This window comes from Pleuronectes platessa, chromosome 1, assembly GCF_947347685.1.
Source record: "Pleuronectes platessa chromosome 1, fPlePla1.1, whole genome shotgun sequence".
Classification (NCBI taxonomy): domain Eukaryota; kingdom Metazoa; phylum Chordata; class Actinopteri; order Pleuronectiformes; family Pleuronectidae; genus Pleuronectes; species Pleuronectes platessa.
Window position 1 is genome coordinate 8,409,509 of NC_070626.1, and position 18,423 is coordinate 8,427,931.

General features: G+C 41.7%; 1 protein-coding gene across 7 annotated transcripts in view; it reads right to left on the minus strand.

Annotated features, from left to right (window-relative positions):
• The window catches only part of LOC128439456 (A-kinase anchor protein 13), a 113,475-nt gene that overhangs the window by 33,225 nt on the left and 61,827 nt on the right, over nucleotides 1–18,423 (minus strand). For 5 of the 7 annotated variants that reach the window (XM_053421935.1, XM_053421934.1, XM_053421931.1 and 2 more), the window contains exons 11-15: nucleotides 10,754–10,899; nucleotides 8,090–8,439; nucleotides 7,136–7,183; nucleotides 3,372–3,549; nucleotides 2,657–2,759 (exon numbers count right to left, since the gene is read on the minus strand). In XM_053421935.1, coding sequence (XP_053277910.1) covers nucleotides 2,657–2,759; nucleotides 3,372–3,549; nucleotides 7,136–7,183; nucleotides 8,090–8,439; nucleotides 10,754–10,899 — 825 coding nt within the window. The remainder of the gene's footprint in view (nucleotides 1–2,656; nucleotides 2,760–3,371; nucleotides 3,550–7,135; nucleotides 7,184–8,089; nucleotides 8,440–10,753; nucleotides 10,900–18,423) is intronic. The other 2 variants (XM_053421932.1, XM_053421933.1) reach the window with 2 other exon arrangements.

Below are 18,423 nucleotides of genomic sequence, written 5' to 3' on the forward strand. Positions count from 1 at the left end.
CACACAAAAAAATCACCAGTCTCAACTCAGTTGGCTTCAGCTGATCATGGGTATGCTTCTTTTCAAAGGAACATCTCTGCCTCCCTATAAACATCATCATTTATTCCAAATATTCAGATTTACAGAGAAATATGCAAAGAATTGCTCGCCCTGCTCTGCATCAGAAAGTCAAACCCCAAAATAGGATAATGAGGGCAAAGTTTTGGCCTTCCTGTGTTGCTAGCAACATAGTCAAGGAGACGAAGACCACTAATGGAAATATCTCACAGATAAGAAAAGGGAAGGAATGGCTCAGCGACTTTGACTAAAGGTGACAGGCTCACATTTATCTGCAGGGAAGAAAGAGCTTCTTCATTTCACCCGCACTGTTTACGATCAATTCCTTTCCTCTTTCTCTGCTGATTATGTGTCATTTTTTTGCAAAGAGACAAATCCAAAGACTAATCTCGGAAAAAGGTCACCTAAAAACAGGGCCAGGTAGGGAGACAAGAGATGCCAAGGTCTTATTTAATGTTGTCAACTGGAATTATCAAAACAAAGCCTGCTGCCTATGTGAAAGGTAGTTTTCTACACGAGTGGATTTGCTAGAAACTAATTGCACATTCACACAAGCAGTATAATATGGGAAGTAATTAGGGGTTTGCTTGTGAAAAGTCAGCTGGATCTGAACTTTTGGGCTCCATTTGCCTTCAGCATCGAGTTGTTTTGGGGGCGAAGTGCAAGTCTTGCATAAATCCTACAGAGAGCACTCACCCTGTACAAAAGTGTTCAAATGGAAAGGTCGCAGCAAAGTTTAGGCTGTACATTTCTGCAGACTCTCTAAGAATATTAAACATAATCCATTATTTGTATTTTGTGATTGAATGTTATGATATATTTTTTCAGAGTGGCAGATTTCCTTCAGCCGACCTTGTCTACATCTAATCTGATTGGTAGCAGAAATATTTTGACACCTCCAGAGTGGCTGCATAAACACAATACTTTCACTCATGTGTGAACATCAATCCATCGGTTATCTACTATTTTAAGTATTTGAGGGTGGTTGGAGAGCTAGAGCCAATCCCAGCTGACATTGAGGTGGAGCACACTCTGGACAGGTCGCAAGCATATCACAACAACATACAGAGACAAACAACCACCGACACCACCTACTCTTATTTACTATCACACATATGGACAATTTAGAGTCTAGCTAAACCCTAATCCATGTCTTTTGATTGTGGGAGGAAGTAGCCGGAGAAAACCCACACAGACATCCATACTATTACCTTTTTTTTAAAAACTGCATTTGAAACTAAAACGACCTCTGTCCACACGATCATTTTGGCCCCTTATCAATTCGAATCCCCTTCTAACACGCCTGAAAAAGGATGCCACGTGACCGCTCAAGTGTGTGCCGGAGTACACAGATTGCTCAAACAATAGCTAATCTCCTACGCATGTACGCAGTTCTGTTATTGTAAAATGCAGAATTCTACTGTATGACAGCTGTTAGCACAGACAACAGGGTCAGCAACGCTTGCAATTGATTATCCATGTTGTTCCACACGTGTAGCCAAGGCTATTGCCGGCTGTTTCCTTTTTAGAAGGGGATCATGAAATAGAAGAGGAATGAGTGAAAGCTACGCCATGACAAAAAGACCCAATCACCAATTGGTTGTGAATGTCTATGTCATCTTTTCCAAACATTTCACTTTCTACCCATGCACTGTGATTAAAATTGGGCCAGCAGCGTTTCCAATCTTCTCTGTTTTAGCAGCTCTAAAAGACTGGAGTAGTGCAGACAACTGGCTCAACTGAGCAGAGTTGTTGCATCTTCAAATGAAAATGTAATAGTATGGATGTACCCACAGAGATAACATGCACCCTCCACACAGTCAAGCTGGGATTCAAACTGGGAACCTTCTTGCTATGGGGGGACAGTGCTGACCACCATAGAAAGGGAAAAAGAGAGAATTACCGCTGGAGCTATCTATCTAGTGAACTATTGGCGTACAAAGGGTGGACATGTGGAAACAACTTGTGTTTGGAATCCGACAGCACAGCTACTTCCTACTGCAGCTACTGTGCTTTTACAGTACTCACTTAAGTTATCCTCATCCTCACTAGATGAAGAATCCCCGTAAAGGAACTGAGACTTAGATTTGGTGAGGATTGGGGAAAGGTTGAATGAGAAGGAAATTCGCCTCTTATGTCTCAGGCGTCCCACCGCTGAGTGGGAGGCAGCAAGGGAGGAAGGAACCAGAACAGGATCAGATTACTTACGAAAGAATAGTAACTTCATGGAAGCAGTGAAGAATGATGGGGGATATGAGGTAGAATGGTCAAGATGGGGAAAAAGCTTAAATTTCTGCCAAATTAAATGGTGCAGAGACCAATTAAGCTAGATAATTGATCAAATAAACAGGAATCTTTCGATTTTAATTTCACTACATTTTTATTTAGATAGAAAACAATGTTTCTCTTCATTTTAAATGACTGATCTAATATTCTAAAGTAAAACAGTAAGAGGAGCATATGAATTTGTTATTGTTTAGCATAGTTATTTATCACTGAACTAAATCTAAAAGTATAAAGAAAGGAATCTATTGATGGGGCGGAATGTTACAAGTATTGGCCGTGATCAGTAATCATGGCCTCACAGCTTGTCACTCACCATCGATGTCTCTCTGGCTGATGGCGAGCATGGATACAGACTTAGTCAGGGGCAGGGTCATGGGAGAACAGCTATTTCGCAGAGGCCAATAACGCCTTGATTTCTGCAGGAAGAGACAAAGTTTAGTTTGAGGTCACATGACAAAGTGACAAAAAATTATTAAACTATTATATTAAACTATGCAGATATGACAGATGTGGAACAAAACATCACCTGTCGCTTCATGGGAAACAGGAATGATTAACTCAAAGGGGAAACTAAACATATGGTTTGTGACGTTGTGTTGACAATTTGTTTTAAATTCAATGAGAGCGAAGTGAAGCCCCCTGAGGAGAGTAATGTTTATTAAACTCGTACTAATCCCCGAACTGAAAAGTCAGAAATTTCCCCCAAACTGTTTATGAGTCTTGTTTATGTGCGAGCTTTACACATCAGTTTCTCCTCTCATGTGAATTAGGCTGAGGACGTTTTTTGAGGATCCCTCTGGGCCGACTGTGTGACAGTATGAAGATATGGCATCTAAAGGACAAATCTAATGAGTTTGTGTGTGTACTTGTACTTATAAATTTGTGGGGGCATTTTGAGCATAGACCTTACTGAGTGAGCACATTTTTAGTAAGGTGCTGGCAAATGCACTATGACTATGAGTGTCCTCACTCAAATATAAGAACAAGAATGTGTGTTTGTGTGTGTGTGTGTGTGTTTGTTAGCTGACCTCCTCTTGTAGTCTTTCATGCTCCCCCAGCTCGTCCTGCTCCTCTGTCAGAGAAACCAGTGAGCCCCTGTCGTCGCTGTATTGTCGGGGCATCCTTAATGGCTCCAGGATTCGGGGCCCCTGGGGGGTGGGGCCCCTCAATTCTTCTTGCACCTCACTGAGCCCCTCCAAGCTGTAGCTGTGTGGACAAGCAACAGGCAGAGGTGACCTCAATATACACTGTTCTTGTCAAGGTTTACTGGTTACACGCAACTACTGTACTGCATCAAACAAAAACAGACATGCACACATGCACCTGTTGATGGGAACACAGCCACACACACACACACACACACACACACACACACACACACACACACACACACACACACACACACACACACACACACACACACACACACACACACACACACACACACACACACACACACACACACACACACACACACACACAGCTGGTCCTGCGTAGTGTTTAGCCAGCTGAGTTATCACCGGGCTCCGCAGCAGATTTATAACTCAAGCAGGTGCAAATTATTTCCTACATCAGCATCAACATAGAGAGCTGTGATTTACAAACCCAATTACATCGATCTATGACTGGAAATAAGAGGCCTTGAAGAATCCAATACAATGATTATGGAGAAGTAAACTACAGCTACATTTCAGGATGAGCTATGCAACGGCTCCGGCTGCAGCTCTATTTGCTTCAGGACAGATTCGGTGATAGTTAAAGCTGCAGCAGTAAATCTCTGCTATCTGCAGCCCGTGGCTCTGTATGGCACTCCATTATCCAGCAAATCATCAGTCCAGCACCTTCAAACATCAGTAACCTAAACTGGACTAAGAAAATCATGACTTGGTGATTATCAGTGACCAGCGATGGAGCAGCACTCACCGAACCTCCGGGCTGTGAATGCAGCTGACTATATTTGTCATATTAAGGTCTCCAAGCTGCCAGTATTATTACATACGAGCCTACAGAGCCAGAAGGTCCCCGGCGCTGACACATAAATAAAACCAGCAGCTGCAGGAAGTGACTGACTGTTTGACTGACTGACTGACAGACTGGCTGATTAACTGCCCTGACTGACTGTCTTTCTGACTGTCTGACTGACTTACTAGGGCAGTCATACAGCCACATGGGTATATACACCCTCAACGACAAATGCAAATCAGGCAGCATTTAAATATGACCAATTCAAAGTAGGTCAAGTGCTCTTTGCAAGACAAAGTAAGAAAAACACACAGCAAACACACACACACACACACGTACACACACTGTACCTGGGGGATCTAACTACTTCCACAACGTGACTGTGAGGAACATCGGGAGGGCACCAGCTGATGCTGACAGAGTGTGAAGTGGAGCGGTTAGTCAGCAGAAGAATGGAGGCGGACAGGAGAGAGGACTGATGGGAAGGTGGATAAGCGAGTATGGCAGAGCAATAAGGATGCAGATAGTGGCGGGTGTGGGGAGTCGCAAGGACGTCGGAGGAGAGTGACGATGTTCTGCCATCAAAAGGACTGCTCAGAGCGTAGCGTACAGCTACGACAATTTCACACCATCACACACACATATATTTCCTGTTGCAGCATTATGGTTACATCACACCCAGAGAGGTAAAGTAAACTCGAAACCAAGATGTTAGTCTACTGATAACACTCACTGTTGAAGCCACTACTGCGGTGACCAGTGCTGTTTTTTAATTCTGAATGTGAAAGATAACATTCCAAGGAGAGCAGTGGTCTCTGACGGTGTCAATCAAGGCATAAGGTCGTATGACATGACAGACCGGCTGATATTAGTGGTCATTATTAGCTATTCACAGTTAGCACTTGCAGTATGTCAGCTGGATTCACAGCACACACAAATGTTAAAGAAGCAGTAAGCTCTTTTTTATGTTGATGCTCATCAGAATAAACGTAATCCAGAGAGAGTTGGTGATGCTCTGATTTTGGCTCAATTCAAACAATAAGAATTTATTGACAGGAAACCTTATATTTCAGAACAAGATAAGAATGTTTAAGAAATCATCGACTCTCATATCTGTTCTCTTCCATTGGCTAGTCTACAACAAATGGAAACCACGGATACCGAGTCCAGTAAATGATTGACGCAGTCTGTACTGTAATGATCTTCTCCTCTCACAGTACCTCATTCGGGTCTCAAAATAAGATTATCCAGTATCTGAGCATATATTGTTTGATGGTGAACTAGGTTCTGTGGGCAACGGCCACTATTTTGGGGCTTCCAGTGTAGACAGTTGATATCGTAGGATGGCCAAGCTCTGTCTTCTACTCGCCATGCATTGTTTACAATCCAACTAGTTTTTATTATAGCTTAAACGTTTTTACACACAAAATACAAATAGTGATACTTTTTGGAGGAGTTTTAGGTCCAGACGACATTTTGGCTTATCTCTATTAACAGCTATCTGTATTTGAATGCAAATCAATTAAAAAGTCAATAGCCAAGGCAATACTTTTAATGGTTCCGTCTCTTTCTCTCTCCAAACTGGCTGTTTAACCTGCAGAGCATACAAAAGCCTGCCCAATCGTGATTGGTCAAGCTAGAAACGTAAACCAGAAGGCTTCCGGACCCAACATCTTCACCTGCAGATTTTGCACATTCACATGCATAATTTCTAACCACTGTGGGGCTTTACTGCTACAGGTTGCTTGGTTCCCTATCCCAAAGAACTAGGCTACAGCTACACTGCACTACACATACTGTTATCACCAGCCTCAAGGGTGGATACTTTGGCCAATTACAGGCACAAAACTTTCTCCATCTTCAACAACCATCCCGACAAGTCTAGGTCAATAGTTTGACTCAGCCTAAAGAAGTAAAAAATCTCTGCTATCTTTCATAGCAGAACGTTCACAAGCCGTGCTGCATACACAAGCCTTAAGCACAGGCCTGTGTAAAGCCACCGCAGGTGCAGATCTTAGTGATGGTTGCAACAGTTAAAAACTTTGAAGGCGGAAGTGGAGAAGGGTTCGACGCACAGTCAGTGGTTTCACATGAACAGCAATTGAACAGGGGTCGATGACACTGACTCATTCCTCATGGCTGCCTCCTCCCTCTTTCCTGCTTGACTCTAGTGCAGTTTTTCACACAGTCATTCTTGCATCTAACAATTCTGCACACAAGCAGAAAAATCTTCAATCTAGTTCTAGTCTAGTACTGCAGTGGCACACCGTCTCCTCCAGGATTGAACTCAAAACTCCACTGATGTCTTTACAGTTTTGAAAAATTCCCTACAGAAAGTTGTTAGAACCAGAAAAGTGCTCTGTTGTCAGTCTCTGGCCAACACAGTCCTGTGAGTTCCCTCTTTCTGTGTGGCTGCCTGTTACCACTGCATTACAATACACCAGTGTACCTCCACCATAGATTTGCCACAGTACATCGTGCACATTCCAGCGGGTGAAAAGAGCAACATTTTTCAGAGCGGTAGCCTGCAGGGATGGAGCGCAGTGCAAGTTCAGCCAGCATACATTAAAAGCGGGAGATCCAAACAAAGAGATGCACACACACACACACACACACACACACACACACACACACACACACACACACACACACACACACACACACACACACACACACACACACACACACACACACACACACACACACACACACACACACACACACACACACACACAAGCTACACACACAAGCTACACACACATGAAAACTGTCATTTCATGTCACCTAGCAACAAGTCAGCGCTAAACTGACTGTTGTGATTCATTGGTACCTTCTCCTGTGAAAGGTCGGCTTCCCCTCACCAGGGCTACGGATGGAACTGCAGATGATCAATGAGACAGAGACAGGAAGTGGTGGATGATGTGTGAGATGAGTCAGGATATGAGGGGATGGCAGGTCATTAAGAGCATAATCAATAAATGAACAATCTATTTTACTGATGAAGGGTCTATAAATATTCTGAGGATATAGCTCTGAGGCACACGCCAACATGTTGGAGGAGTTGTAACACATCACATTTATCCAGAGTAGCAATCCTAATAGATTAAAAAATGTATGACTAGATTTTGGGGAAACACGCTTGACTGCTTTCTTGCCATGAGTTTGATGATAAAATTGATGAGAACAGACGAAAGCTTGGTGACAATGGCTGTTTCTGTTGTACCTGAATGTCGTAAAAATAGCAGCTGTCTAAGAGACTAAAACAGTTACTTTCTATTTTCGCTCCAACATCGTTTCAAGGGCCTTTTATTGCCAGGTAACTACTCTGCAGTCATTCATCGACAGGCCGCTGCTCTAACATGAGTGTGAAGCGATATGTGTTAACTGATGACTACTGTACGTGATGCTGGAGTGTGAAGAAGTGTGTGGCTTTAAGTGTCTGTTCAAGTTGAGGTGTGCATCTCTTGGCTCTTTGTGTGTCTGCATCTGTGTTTGTACAATTTTGGCAGCTCCCTACAAACATCAGACAAATTGGAACGCAGCTGGTCACAGCAGGAGGAACTACTCTACATGGCACAGAGGGAGTGACATCAGCGCATCCTAATAATACACTCATCAGGTCTGCTGACGTCTGATGACAAACACCAGAGTAACACATGCTGCTAATGTCTGGACAAAGAACTAATATTGCTCTCCCCAAATCAGTTAACCTTTATCCACAATGTAATTAGAAATCATTCATCACGATGAATGGATTTTAATTTAAACCTCTGCATAATCTCACCTCCGTTGGTTCATCTCCCCGTCTCCCCTGTTGTTCTTTCCGGGACCCCAGCTGTGGCGGCGAAGAGGCGACAGGGAGCGGATGCTGTTCCGGAGGAGACAAGAGCGCCGCGGCACCTCAGTCACTCTGTCTTTGGCCTCTTCTTCAGCTTCTCCCGCTCCTCCACCTCCGTCCGGACCTGCAGTGGTAGCCCCTGTCCGTACACCTTCCTCTGGGCTCCAGTTGCAGCCCAGGTGCTGGCTGCCCTCAGGGCTGGAGCTGGACGGGCCGACACTGGCAGTGTCGTCTGTGGAGGAACAGGAGATGGACACCTCGCTGGCACTGTCTCCTCCTGTCACTGGTTCGTCATTCTGCAGATATAACATTAAAAAAATATATAGTATAATTATAATTATAATAATAATGATAATGATAATAATAATATAAAGTAATAATATATACAATATATTTATATTCTAAAAATTCCTACTGCCCTGCATTGTTTACAGATGGGGAACTGTGAAAGTAAAATAAACTCCATCCAAAAGTGATAGTTTACCATGAGCCTGAAGAACAGCTTCATTACTTTAAAATTGGCGGAGTCAAACTCCAACAAAGTCCTCTATTGATTTATGATTTCAGGGACCAGACATGTGTAAAAGTAGTGTTTTTTTAAGCACTCACTTCCATCCCTCATTTAATCAAGGAGTGCCTTTGTGGAGAGAGAACTATAATTGGCAGTGTTAGATTCATGCGCTGCTCTGTCACACAGGAAGAGAAACCTTTAACCCTGAACAGGAAAATAACTTATGGGACTTCATTTTATTTTTTCAATTCAATCAAGGTAGAAGAGAAAACAAAACAAAAGAAGAGAATAAGCTATCACACTGTATCCATTAGTATTTCTTCACCAAAGCATGAGAGATGCATTGTTGGAAGAGAGTTGGACGAGCTATTTAACCCACAGGAATGGCATATAATGAGGAACAAATGGCAAGGCTGAGGGATAATGAGCCAGAGCCGATTTATAGCAACACTGCCATTAAAAAAAGCACCAATAAATAATGGCTACCATGTGAAAACAAATGGTATTTTCCAGGAAAATGTTTGTAAGTCTTTTCTGGGTTTATACATGGCTCTTTTAAAGGCGGTCATTGTGATACAAGATTTCTCAACTAATATGTATCTTTGCAAATGATAAAATGTTAAATTGATGGTGGGTATGGCCAGTATTACCAGTCTGACAGCTCAGTGACAAAGGTAATGAGTAGAACCCTGAAAGGAAATATTACTGTAATTGCGATCTGGCCGGACTCTGGTGGGAACCAGCTCCTGCGTGCGCACACAGGTTTTGGACAGTCCATTTAGAGCTAATCTGTAGGTGTGAGCTTTAACTGGGGCTATTGTGCAGCCAGCTGCAGTGTGAGAGTCGAGCATAGAGCTGCCTCTGTTGGGAGAGCGGGGAATGAAAGATCTGCTTTATGCTGCATACACAACTTCCTTTGGGAGAGAGAAGACGCATGAGTTTATTTGTGTGTGTGTGTGTGAGCTTGTGTGCGAGCTTGTGTGTGCGTGTGTGTGTGTGTGCGTGCGCGCGCGTTCAGACTGCATATGACTGCAGTGTATGTTTGTGTGTCACATGATTTTAGCTTCAGAGGAGAATTCAGCTAGGTTTTAAACTTGATTTCATATTTTTGGCTTTTAGACAATGCTCACATCCTCACACATTATAATTAATGAGCATGTAAAGTTACAATAAATGAGAAATTTACAGTCCTGCATCGTGTAAAGGAAAGACAATTTCCCTACAGAGAGCAGTGAAGACATCAATCCTCTCAATTCAGCGGCAGTAGTCTTTGTTTGGAATCAAAGCTTGTGGACTTCATGGCACATTTCACCCGCCATTGTCTCTCTGCAGTGCCCTACCCTCTCAGCATCATACTGTAAACTCCCAGGAAGCTGATTCCTTGCGCTGACTCTTCCCATTGTTGTTTACAACAAAAAGGGACATGCGGTTCACATTACCATAAGCATGTTTCAAGTGCTCAGCACAGCAGAAATTGAGAAATACCAGTATTTCAACTTTAACCAAAGGGCGGCCGACTTCAAACAGACTTTCAATAGCAGAGCCGAGTGACAGCAGGGACCAAGGCTTGCACCTCCCTGGCAGCAGCAGCGTGGAGCTGCTGGGCTTAAAAAGATGCTTAGTAGATGTTTGGCATCTCAGCCTTGGGTGCTGATATATAAAGAAGCTGAGCACAGACTGACAAAATAGCTTTATATACAGCCTATAATCCCAATAGGACAAATCGCAGGGGCAAACACAAAATGTTTTCTTACTGAATGTAGTGTATGTTTGGACTGGAGCCATTAAAGGTGAACACTGCAGCAAAGTTTGTTTGCTTCTTCTTATTTTATTTTTAGATAATTTGTTTATATTTGTTGTGCTCTGTAACAAGCTGGGTCAAACTCATACAGCAACACAGTTTATATTACAGGGATTTGAACATCAGATAAACAGTATTAGAATTGATCTCACACTGATTTCCAGGAACTGGACTGTCATTTCCCCTGCTGGCAAATTCAATCTAATTGGCAAACCAGTCAAGCTTGTGTGTCATGGAGGTGGCACTTTCCAACCCAACCCTGGCTATGAAAAGAAAATACATCAGCAGTGTGTCCAACCTTTCTGAAGACGCTGTCATATCCTGGCTCTACGTTCAGGAAGCTCTCTATGTCGCTGCCGGAGTCTCTGTGCGCTGTGGAGGGACAACTGGCGGTGCTGCCGGTCCTACTGGGCAAACTGGGAAACGCCGACGACTGTGAGGATCCTGTGAGACAAAACAATAATGCGTTAACTATGAAATGTCACATGTTGACAGGAGGAGAGAAGAGGAGGAATGTTAAACATAAAACATTTGAAATAAGAGGAGAAATCTTGACTAACTAATCTTGATGTTAATATTTTCTCAGTGAGAGCACTCACTCCAAAATAATATATTTTCATTCACTGCTCTCAAACACAAGCAGGTCTGTTAGACATCGGTGCAGGAATTTGAGAAGGTGTGAAAAGCCTGCACGGATCAATGGCCAACTGTCCTCACTAAAGCCGTCTGTGCTGAACTGCAAATGCAAACAATGACTGTTTGTGTGTTCCAAAAGGTCTGAGGGCAGATCTGAAAATCTCAGTTAGAGAAAAATCGCTGAAACTGAAAAAGCAATCGATGCTATAGAGAGTGCAGCAAAAAACTTTTTTTATGACAGCGCAGCATTACATACACCATTAGTCACCCTGAGGCCAACTGCACCCTGATGTTAGAAGTAATTCACTCTTAGTAAACAATTGTTTGCTGAGGAGGAACGAGAAATATGACAAGGACAAGGTTGAAGTCTGAACATCAACAAGTAGGTCAATTTTTCACCTGAATCACAGCCAGCGATCTATTACAATGAATATCTTCAAGACACAAAAGCAGCTTTAACAGAATGCTCTCGTAGAAAACGTTTGGCCTCAAGTCCCAGGTCGCTGCCTCTCAACAGGGCCCCAATGTTTCTGAACCACAGCATCTATTCAGTAGCAACCCACCATGAGTCATTTTAAAGTAAAAAAATATAAATTAGAAACCTTACCCAGCGATAAGCAATCCATCCTCAAGTCTGCACACAGAACAACACTTCTAATGCAATGGTGTTTTGCAGCTGCAATCTTTCTGTACAATGTACATGTAAGGACATGTACAGATATGTCTCCCACAGCTGACTAAAAGAGGAAGATTGCACCCGCAGCCACAAACGTATAACAGCAGGCTGACTTTAGCCAGCTGCCAAGAACAACTGGATGAGATCATTCGCCGGGGTTTGTTATTTTGCATCATTTCTCATTTCTATTTTCTGCGTGTAAAGCGGAAGTCGTTCTTTATCCCTCAGGATTATTTCTCGTCCACCGCAGTCATGTGAGCGGGAGGAAGTTCCATCTGTGCATGTGTGTGTCCTGTATATGTGCCCATACAATGTAGCCCCTTTTCCACTGGACAAAACACCAACTAAAATCTGGCTTTTTTCTGCAATGGGATGGATACAATCAGAATTCACTCCCAAGTCAAATGAGTCTGCAGTGGACACAGGTTTTTATCAGCTCCAATCGGCAGTAATGAAAACGTGACACTGAGGGGAACACACTCATTTCTTCTTCTTATTCTTCACTTTGTCACTCTAGAAGCTGATCCTCCACTTTTCTGCGCAGAGTTATGACACACATTGAGCTTCCGGGCGTGGGCGGATTAATAGCACTTTACGTTTGTGTACTTGTTTTTTTCTACATCAACAAAAACAAAATGCAACAGTTTTTCTTCATATGGTGTAAGAGTCAATGCTGGCAAGACAGCAAGATGCGAGAGCTTCTCAGTCTCAGACACGGCTGTGACGTCGAACATGACCCACCAGGTGAAAAAAGAAAAGAAACGCAAACTGCTGTTGGCAATGGGCAAAGAGTCAATTACCTTTATTTAGTGGATTTACACGCGATTAAAAAAAACTGCGTATACCCTCAAATGTTGGTGTAAAAGAGGTATATGAGTGTCTTCATGAAGAGTAGAGAAAACTAAAAACTTCGATATTTATGCCAAGTTAAGGGATTATGAAAGTTTCCATCAACTGCAAAAATCAAAGGTGACTGATCTTGAGAGATGAAGAAATATGGCAGCAATTTTCCACGCTAATAATGAACCAGGTCAAAGGTTTCAGTCAAATAATTACTGTTGTTGGTGTTTTATGAAGAAAGGAGGCCAAGCTGAACTCGGGAGGAGAAATGCCTGTTGTTAGATGAATAAAAAACTGAAAACTAGACATCATCAAAAATAATCTTTAGAAATGAGATGTGGTGATTAATAACAGACAAGATAAAGTATCTAAAAGGCATCCCCGTCTAATAACACTCTGATGTAGATGTTCATACTGTTAGTTCACATAGGTCACTACTTAGGCTAACTTAACTGACTTCCGCTCAGTGCAGATAATAACAGCACTTATAGATTAAACGCCTTTTTTTCCTTCTACCCTCACATTTCCTTGTCCAATATTTTCTGAGAACATGACAGGTGAAATTTGTTCCAGTTTCTTTGTGTGACTGTTTGTAGATGGTGACAGAGCGGAGAAACCACAGAGGACTAAGCACTCTGGATAAACTCTGAGGTCTAAGGCTACATCACGCAGCTCAGTTTTGTTTGAGAGTGCATCAACTCTGCTGCGGACACGCCCTCACTTTGGAGTTTTTGGAGCCGCTAAAATTGAGAAGTTTGAAAACTCCCTCGGCTACATTTTAGTTTGGTCAGGCAGAAACGGAGATGTTTGGAAACGATAAGACTTGTCTATTGGGTCTTTTTGGCTTTTGCTGATTAGTCAGGCTCCTATCACATGACCCCTTTCCAGAAGAAAATAACTGGCATAACCCTCAGCTACCAGTGTAGAACACAACATGGATCATCATTTGCAAACGTTGCTGACCGCCATGGGTTTCTGCTTCTCGTTTGTAGCCTAGCTCTTTCTGCAACTAACAACCAAATGCTTTGTGTCCACACCATCTGACATGCACAGAGTACAACAGTGGTCAAGTAATATGTGTTTTTCAGGTGTGTTAGTATGGACAGGGATACAATTTAGTACAAAGCCAAAATGCTGTAATGGATAATGATCGTTTTACTTTTAGATGGTTGCATGGATGTAGCCATAAAAACAATCGTTGTGCTGCACCAACTTTTTTTTAATTTTTGTATTAAAGTCTGAACAAGCAGAGCAGGTCCTACAGTAAGTGACCTGAATCAGCCCTCATGTTACCAGTTGGATGGGGCTATTACACAGAGGAGTTATGAGAATTATGAGGGTGGTACTAACATGAAGCTGCAAAATAAGCTCCAATCAGCTGAGGAAGAGGCCATCAGGGGGTCAGGAGGTGGGATGTTAGTGGGGGTTTTGCTTACAGACGTGTCACCTCAAGTACTTATGAGGTCTAAAACATCAACGACTACCTTTGCGCAGCTGTCGCCCATGATTTTTTTCGCCGGTTGACTCCCTCACCCACGTTAATTAAGAGGAACGTCGATCTAGAGTGATGTAAAAGTTGCATTGAATTCAGAGATGGGTCACATAGCTGTTCAATCTGATCTGTATCTAATTTAGACCCACATATAAAAGGGATACAAATCTGATTTGAAAAGATCAGATTCCATGTGTCATTAAACAATCAGATCTGGGTCACAGAAAAAAAGAATCTGATTGTGGCCACTTGGGCCCGCTGAGTGAACGTAGTCATGTTCTTTACTTGGAAAGCTGAACTTATCAGCTGTTCACATAATTGAGTGAAATTAAAATGTTGCCCATATTTGAATAAAACATAATTTGTAATTACAGAGCTTGACAAAGCCATATGAATGTGGTCTTCAGAGGTCTCAGTCATTTGAATCTTATTATCAAATGAAATGAATGTCTACATCTAACATTGTAGAGGTCTGTGACTCTATTGGCTACATTGTGAAATGCAGAGGATCATTTCTGTTGTTTCCCCTTAGGACACGTATATATATTTAAAAAAATCTGCGGTAGAAAGGTCACAAGTTTAATTGCTGCAGTTCTGCCCATCAAATAATCCCTGAACACTGTTTTCAAAGGGCCCTATGTATTATGTTGTTTTATTAAATAGAATGTTACCTCATGCCTTTATTAAAAGCAGGTTTCTTGTAAATTATGCTGAATAACATCACAGTCCAAACATGAAAGCTACACTGACCTTTGACTGCAAGCGCTGCAGACAGTGGAGCGTTAACTTCAACCAGAGGATGTGGAAGTAAATGTAAAACCATTTTAGCTTTAGTTCTTCATTTGCTCTTAGTTCCTCTGTGAACATGTGTGAATGTGTGTGTGTAGGGTGGTGGTGCTGACCGTGGTAGATGATGGGATTTTTTTTTCTCTCCACTACCTCGCACCTGTCCACCAAAACTAGCATGGGACTACGAGTTTTGTCAGCTGTCTCAAACACACTCTCACTCTCTCACACACAACACACACAACACATATAGCACACACAACACACACAACACACACGGAGAACAGGTGTAAAGTTATCTGATGACATAATGGGTGGTTATTGTTGTTAATGTAAATTAGTTCATACAACTGGATTATATATCAACTAATTTATTTAAATATAATTTGTTTTGACTTTCAGTTGGGGAGAACAGTGGGTCCACCCAAGAAAAATATTACATTTCTAGATCTCCACAGGGGCAAACAAAAGAAACGTATCTTCATTTTGAAACACATAAGCTCTTTTCATAGCTCAGGAGACGCTGTAAATGCAGAACCTACTCAGGTCAAACAAACAGTTACTGCTGTTGGTGTTTTCAATGTGATGTTTGTTAAAGAAAAGCACAACTGAGGAGGAGAAATGTGTGTTGTTATGGAATGCAGCAGAGGAAAAATTGAAAAGTAGCTATGATGCAAACAAATCTATTTGTAGCAATGAGACCTGGTGTTAAATAACAGATAAAGCATCTCCCTGTCTAAAAACACCCATCCCTACATTTTCCTACTGTTAGTCCAGATAAGTCACCACTGATCTTAACCGTTTCCCCTCGGTGCAGATAATATCAGCACTCCTTTTACCCTACATTTCCTTGTCCTGTATTTTCAGAGAATATGGCAACATTTCTTTGTGCGACTGGGCTGGTAGTTTGCAAATGGTGACAGCAGCCAGTCAGTCTTTCTACAAAGCTGAGAAACCATGAGGGACCCAGCACACGGGAGACACCCTGAACACCAGAGGTTGAGCTGTACCAGCTCCTTTTTTAGTGTTCAAGTCTAAAGGAACAAAGCAGGTCCTATGCAGTAGATGGACTGAATTATTTCAGTATCCTACCAGGTGAAGAGCAAAACACATTCACAAAATTAAACAACAAAACAATATTAAACATTTGTTGATTTTGCAGGATAAATTGTATATACTCAGGACTCTTATGTTAATAGCCCATACAATTATTACAATCAACTTAAGTCTCACTTACTAACATATGACCAAAGGCATCTGTTATATTTTACCTAGTTAACTTAACTGAAGAATCCAGGATGGGTGAAATATGTAAATCCTGTCATATGTCTAAATCTTTCCACTTATATAAATGCTCCAACATAATTTTTGTATGTAAAGTTGTTTGAGATTCTTTCAAAGGAACTTGTTCCATTAAATGTATTAAATTATTGAAATACCTAATGAGAAAAGCTTCTCATTTTCACTCTTATATAAATCTCTCCTTCCTCAAACACATTTTGAAAAGTACGCTGAACCAAAATGTAATTTCAACCTTCACTTTTACACATGTCAAAACCACCTTTTACTCCGATGTCTTTGTGTAATCACTGTTAGATTTTTGCCTTGAACGCAAGGCACACCCAACGTGTCTCCTTCTATATAAATAAGGGTTACTGAATTGAGTTTAGGAAAAACAGGCTTCACCCGTGATGAATGTATCATGGAACATAACAAACAGCAGTGTGCAGCAGCAGAAGCGTGACTCTGAACACAGCCTAGTGAACCACAGGCAGCCATGCAAGCTGTAGCCTTCAAGACATTAACCATAGTGAAGCTGGTCCAGTATCCATCCTAAATCCCAAACTAGGATCTGTAAAGATTAAATTCCTGTTTATAGTCTGTTCTGCACAAACCTCTAAACCAAGTGCTGTTGAGTCACGTTTGTGTATCTAAATCTACTCCATATCTGTATAGTATTATCTGCTTTTGATATTAACAAATACAAAAAGAGGTATTGGCCAAGTAATAGTGTTTCGCAGTGACAGATAACATACAAGCAGAGCCTCACTGTGGTCGCTGTTGTGAGTTTAACCTTGACCTTTATTTGCAAGTCATGTTTCCTGAGTCAGCCCATTCACAATGACCTTTGACAGAAGAAGGTCAGTTCCCACAACTCCCTCCCTCACCATATGGTTTTCTGTTCTCTAACCAAGTCTCATCTAGGGTCTTGACTGTGAGAGTTTAGAGCTCTGTCTGAAATTAGTCACCATCCATTTATTCACTATTTTTCATAATTACAGCACAAAGAGTTTACCATCATCATCAGAGTATCACAGCCACTTAATTGGTGGTAGGTCGATTCGGGAAATAAACTTGAAATAGTTCTAGAATGAAGTCCTAATATTACGAGAATGAAGTCACAATGTTAAGATAAAAAGTCAGAATATTACAAGAATAGAGAATAATAGAATAATAATTGTAGGATGTCAAGGAGGGATATCAGAAGATTGGCCTGTTGATTCCATAACAGTATATAGGCTGTATAGTAGTTGGTTCAAGTTTCACAAATAACTAAATAGTTAATCTTTTGGCTCATCAGAACAGCATTATCACAGGTATTATAAGTTTCTTCTCAATTAGGATTTGATCATGTCTTCAATTTGGCTCTGTAATTCTTGAGCATGTTAGCAGACTAATGTGTGTTGCTGAGCACAACACACAAAGTAGAGCTGCATGAAGCTGGTGGGAATGACTTCAGTTTTGTAGGTACTTCTTCATTAACTGGATGAAACGTTTAGGTTTCACTGAGCTTGATTTTGAATTTTCGTTAACATTAATAACACTATAGGTGGGAAGGCTGTCTACTGTCACTATTAGTAAATCAGGCACAGATTTCAGATACAACTTTAAAAATGTAGTTTTTCTTGTATTCTACTGTCTTTGACCCTTATGAGTGAACGGTGGATTAGAGATTTACAAGCAGCCAGATCCCTGCTGTGGTTACCTTCTGTTGCTATCCTCAATAAATAAGCATAAAGAGAGACACAGTTGGAGAGAGACAAAGACAGAAGTACAGAAAAAGAGAGAGAGAGAGAGAGAGAGAGAGAGAGAGAGAGAGAGAGAGAGAGAGAGAGAGAGAGAGAGAGAGAGAGAGAGAGAGAGAGAGATTGATGGAGAGGTATATTTCCACCAGAAAGGAAGCGATGTTGGCTTGTTCCAGCTGCTGCACAGGAAATCTCACCCTTACGTTATACTTCCGTCTAACACTCCTTTTTTTCTCTCTTTATCCCTCTCTTTTCACCTTTATTTCCCCTCCATTTCTTCATCGTGTCCTTTCGAACCTCTCTTTTACTCTTCCTCTCCATCTGGAGGACGGATGTTTCATCTGTTTTCCACGCACATAAAATGCAGTTTGTTCTGAGTCTGATCCAGTTCATCGATTTGTTGGCCTTTTTTTTTATTGAGACTGGTCTCTGTTGACAGACTCATCTTATGGAGGTCAAACAATCACGTTTTTCTTATCTTTGCTATTGCTCTTCCCCAGGCAGACATATAT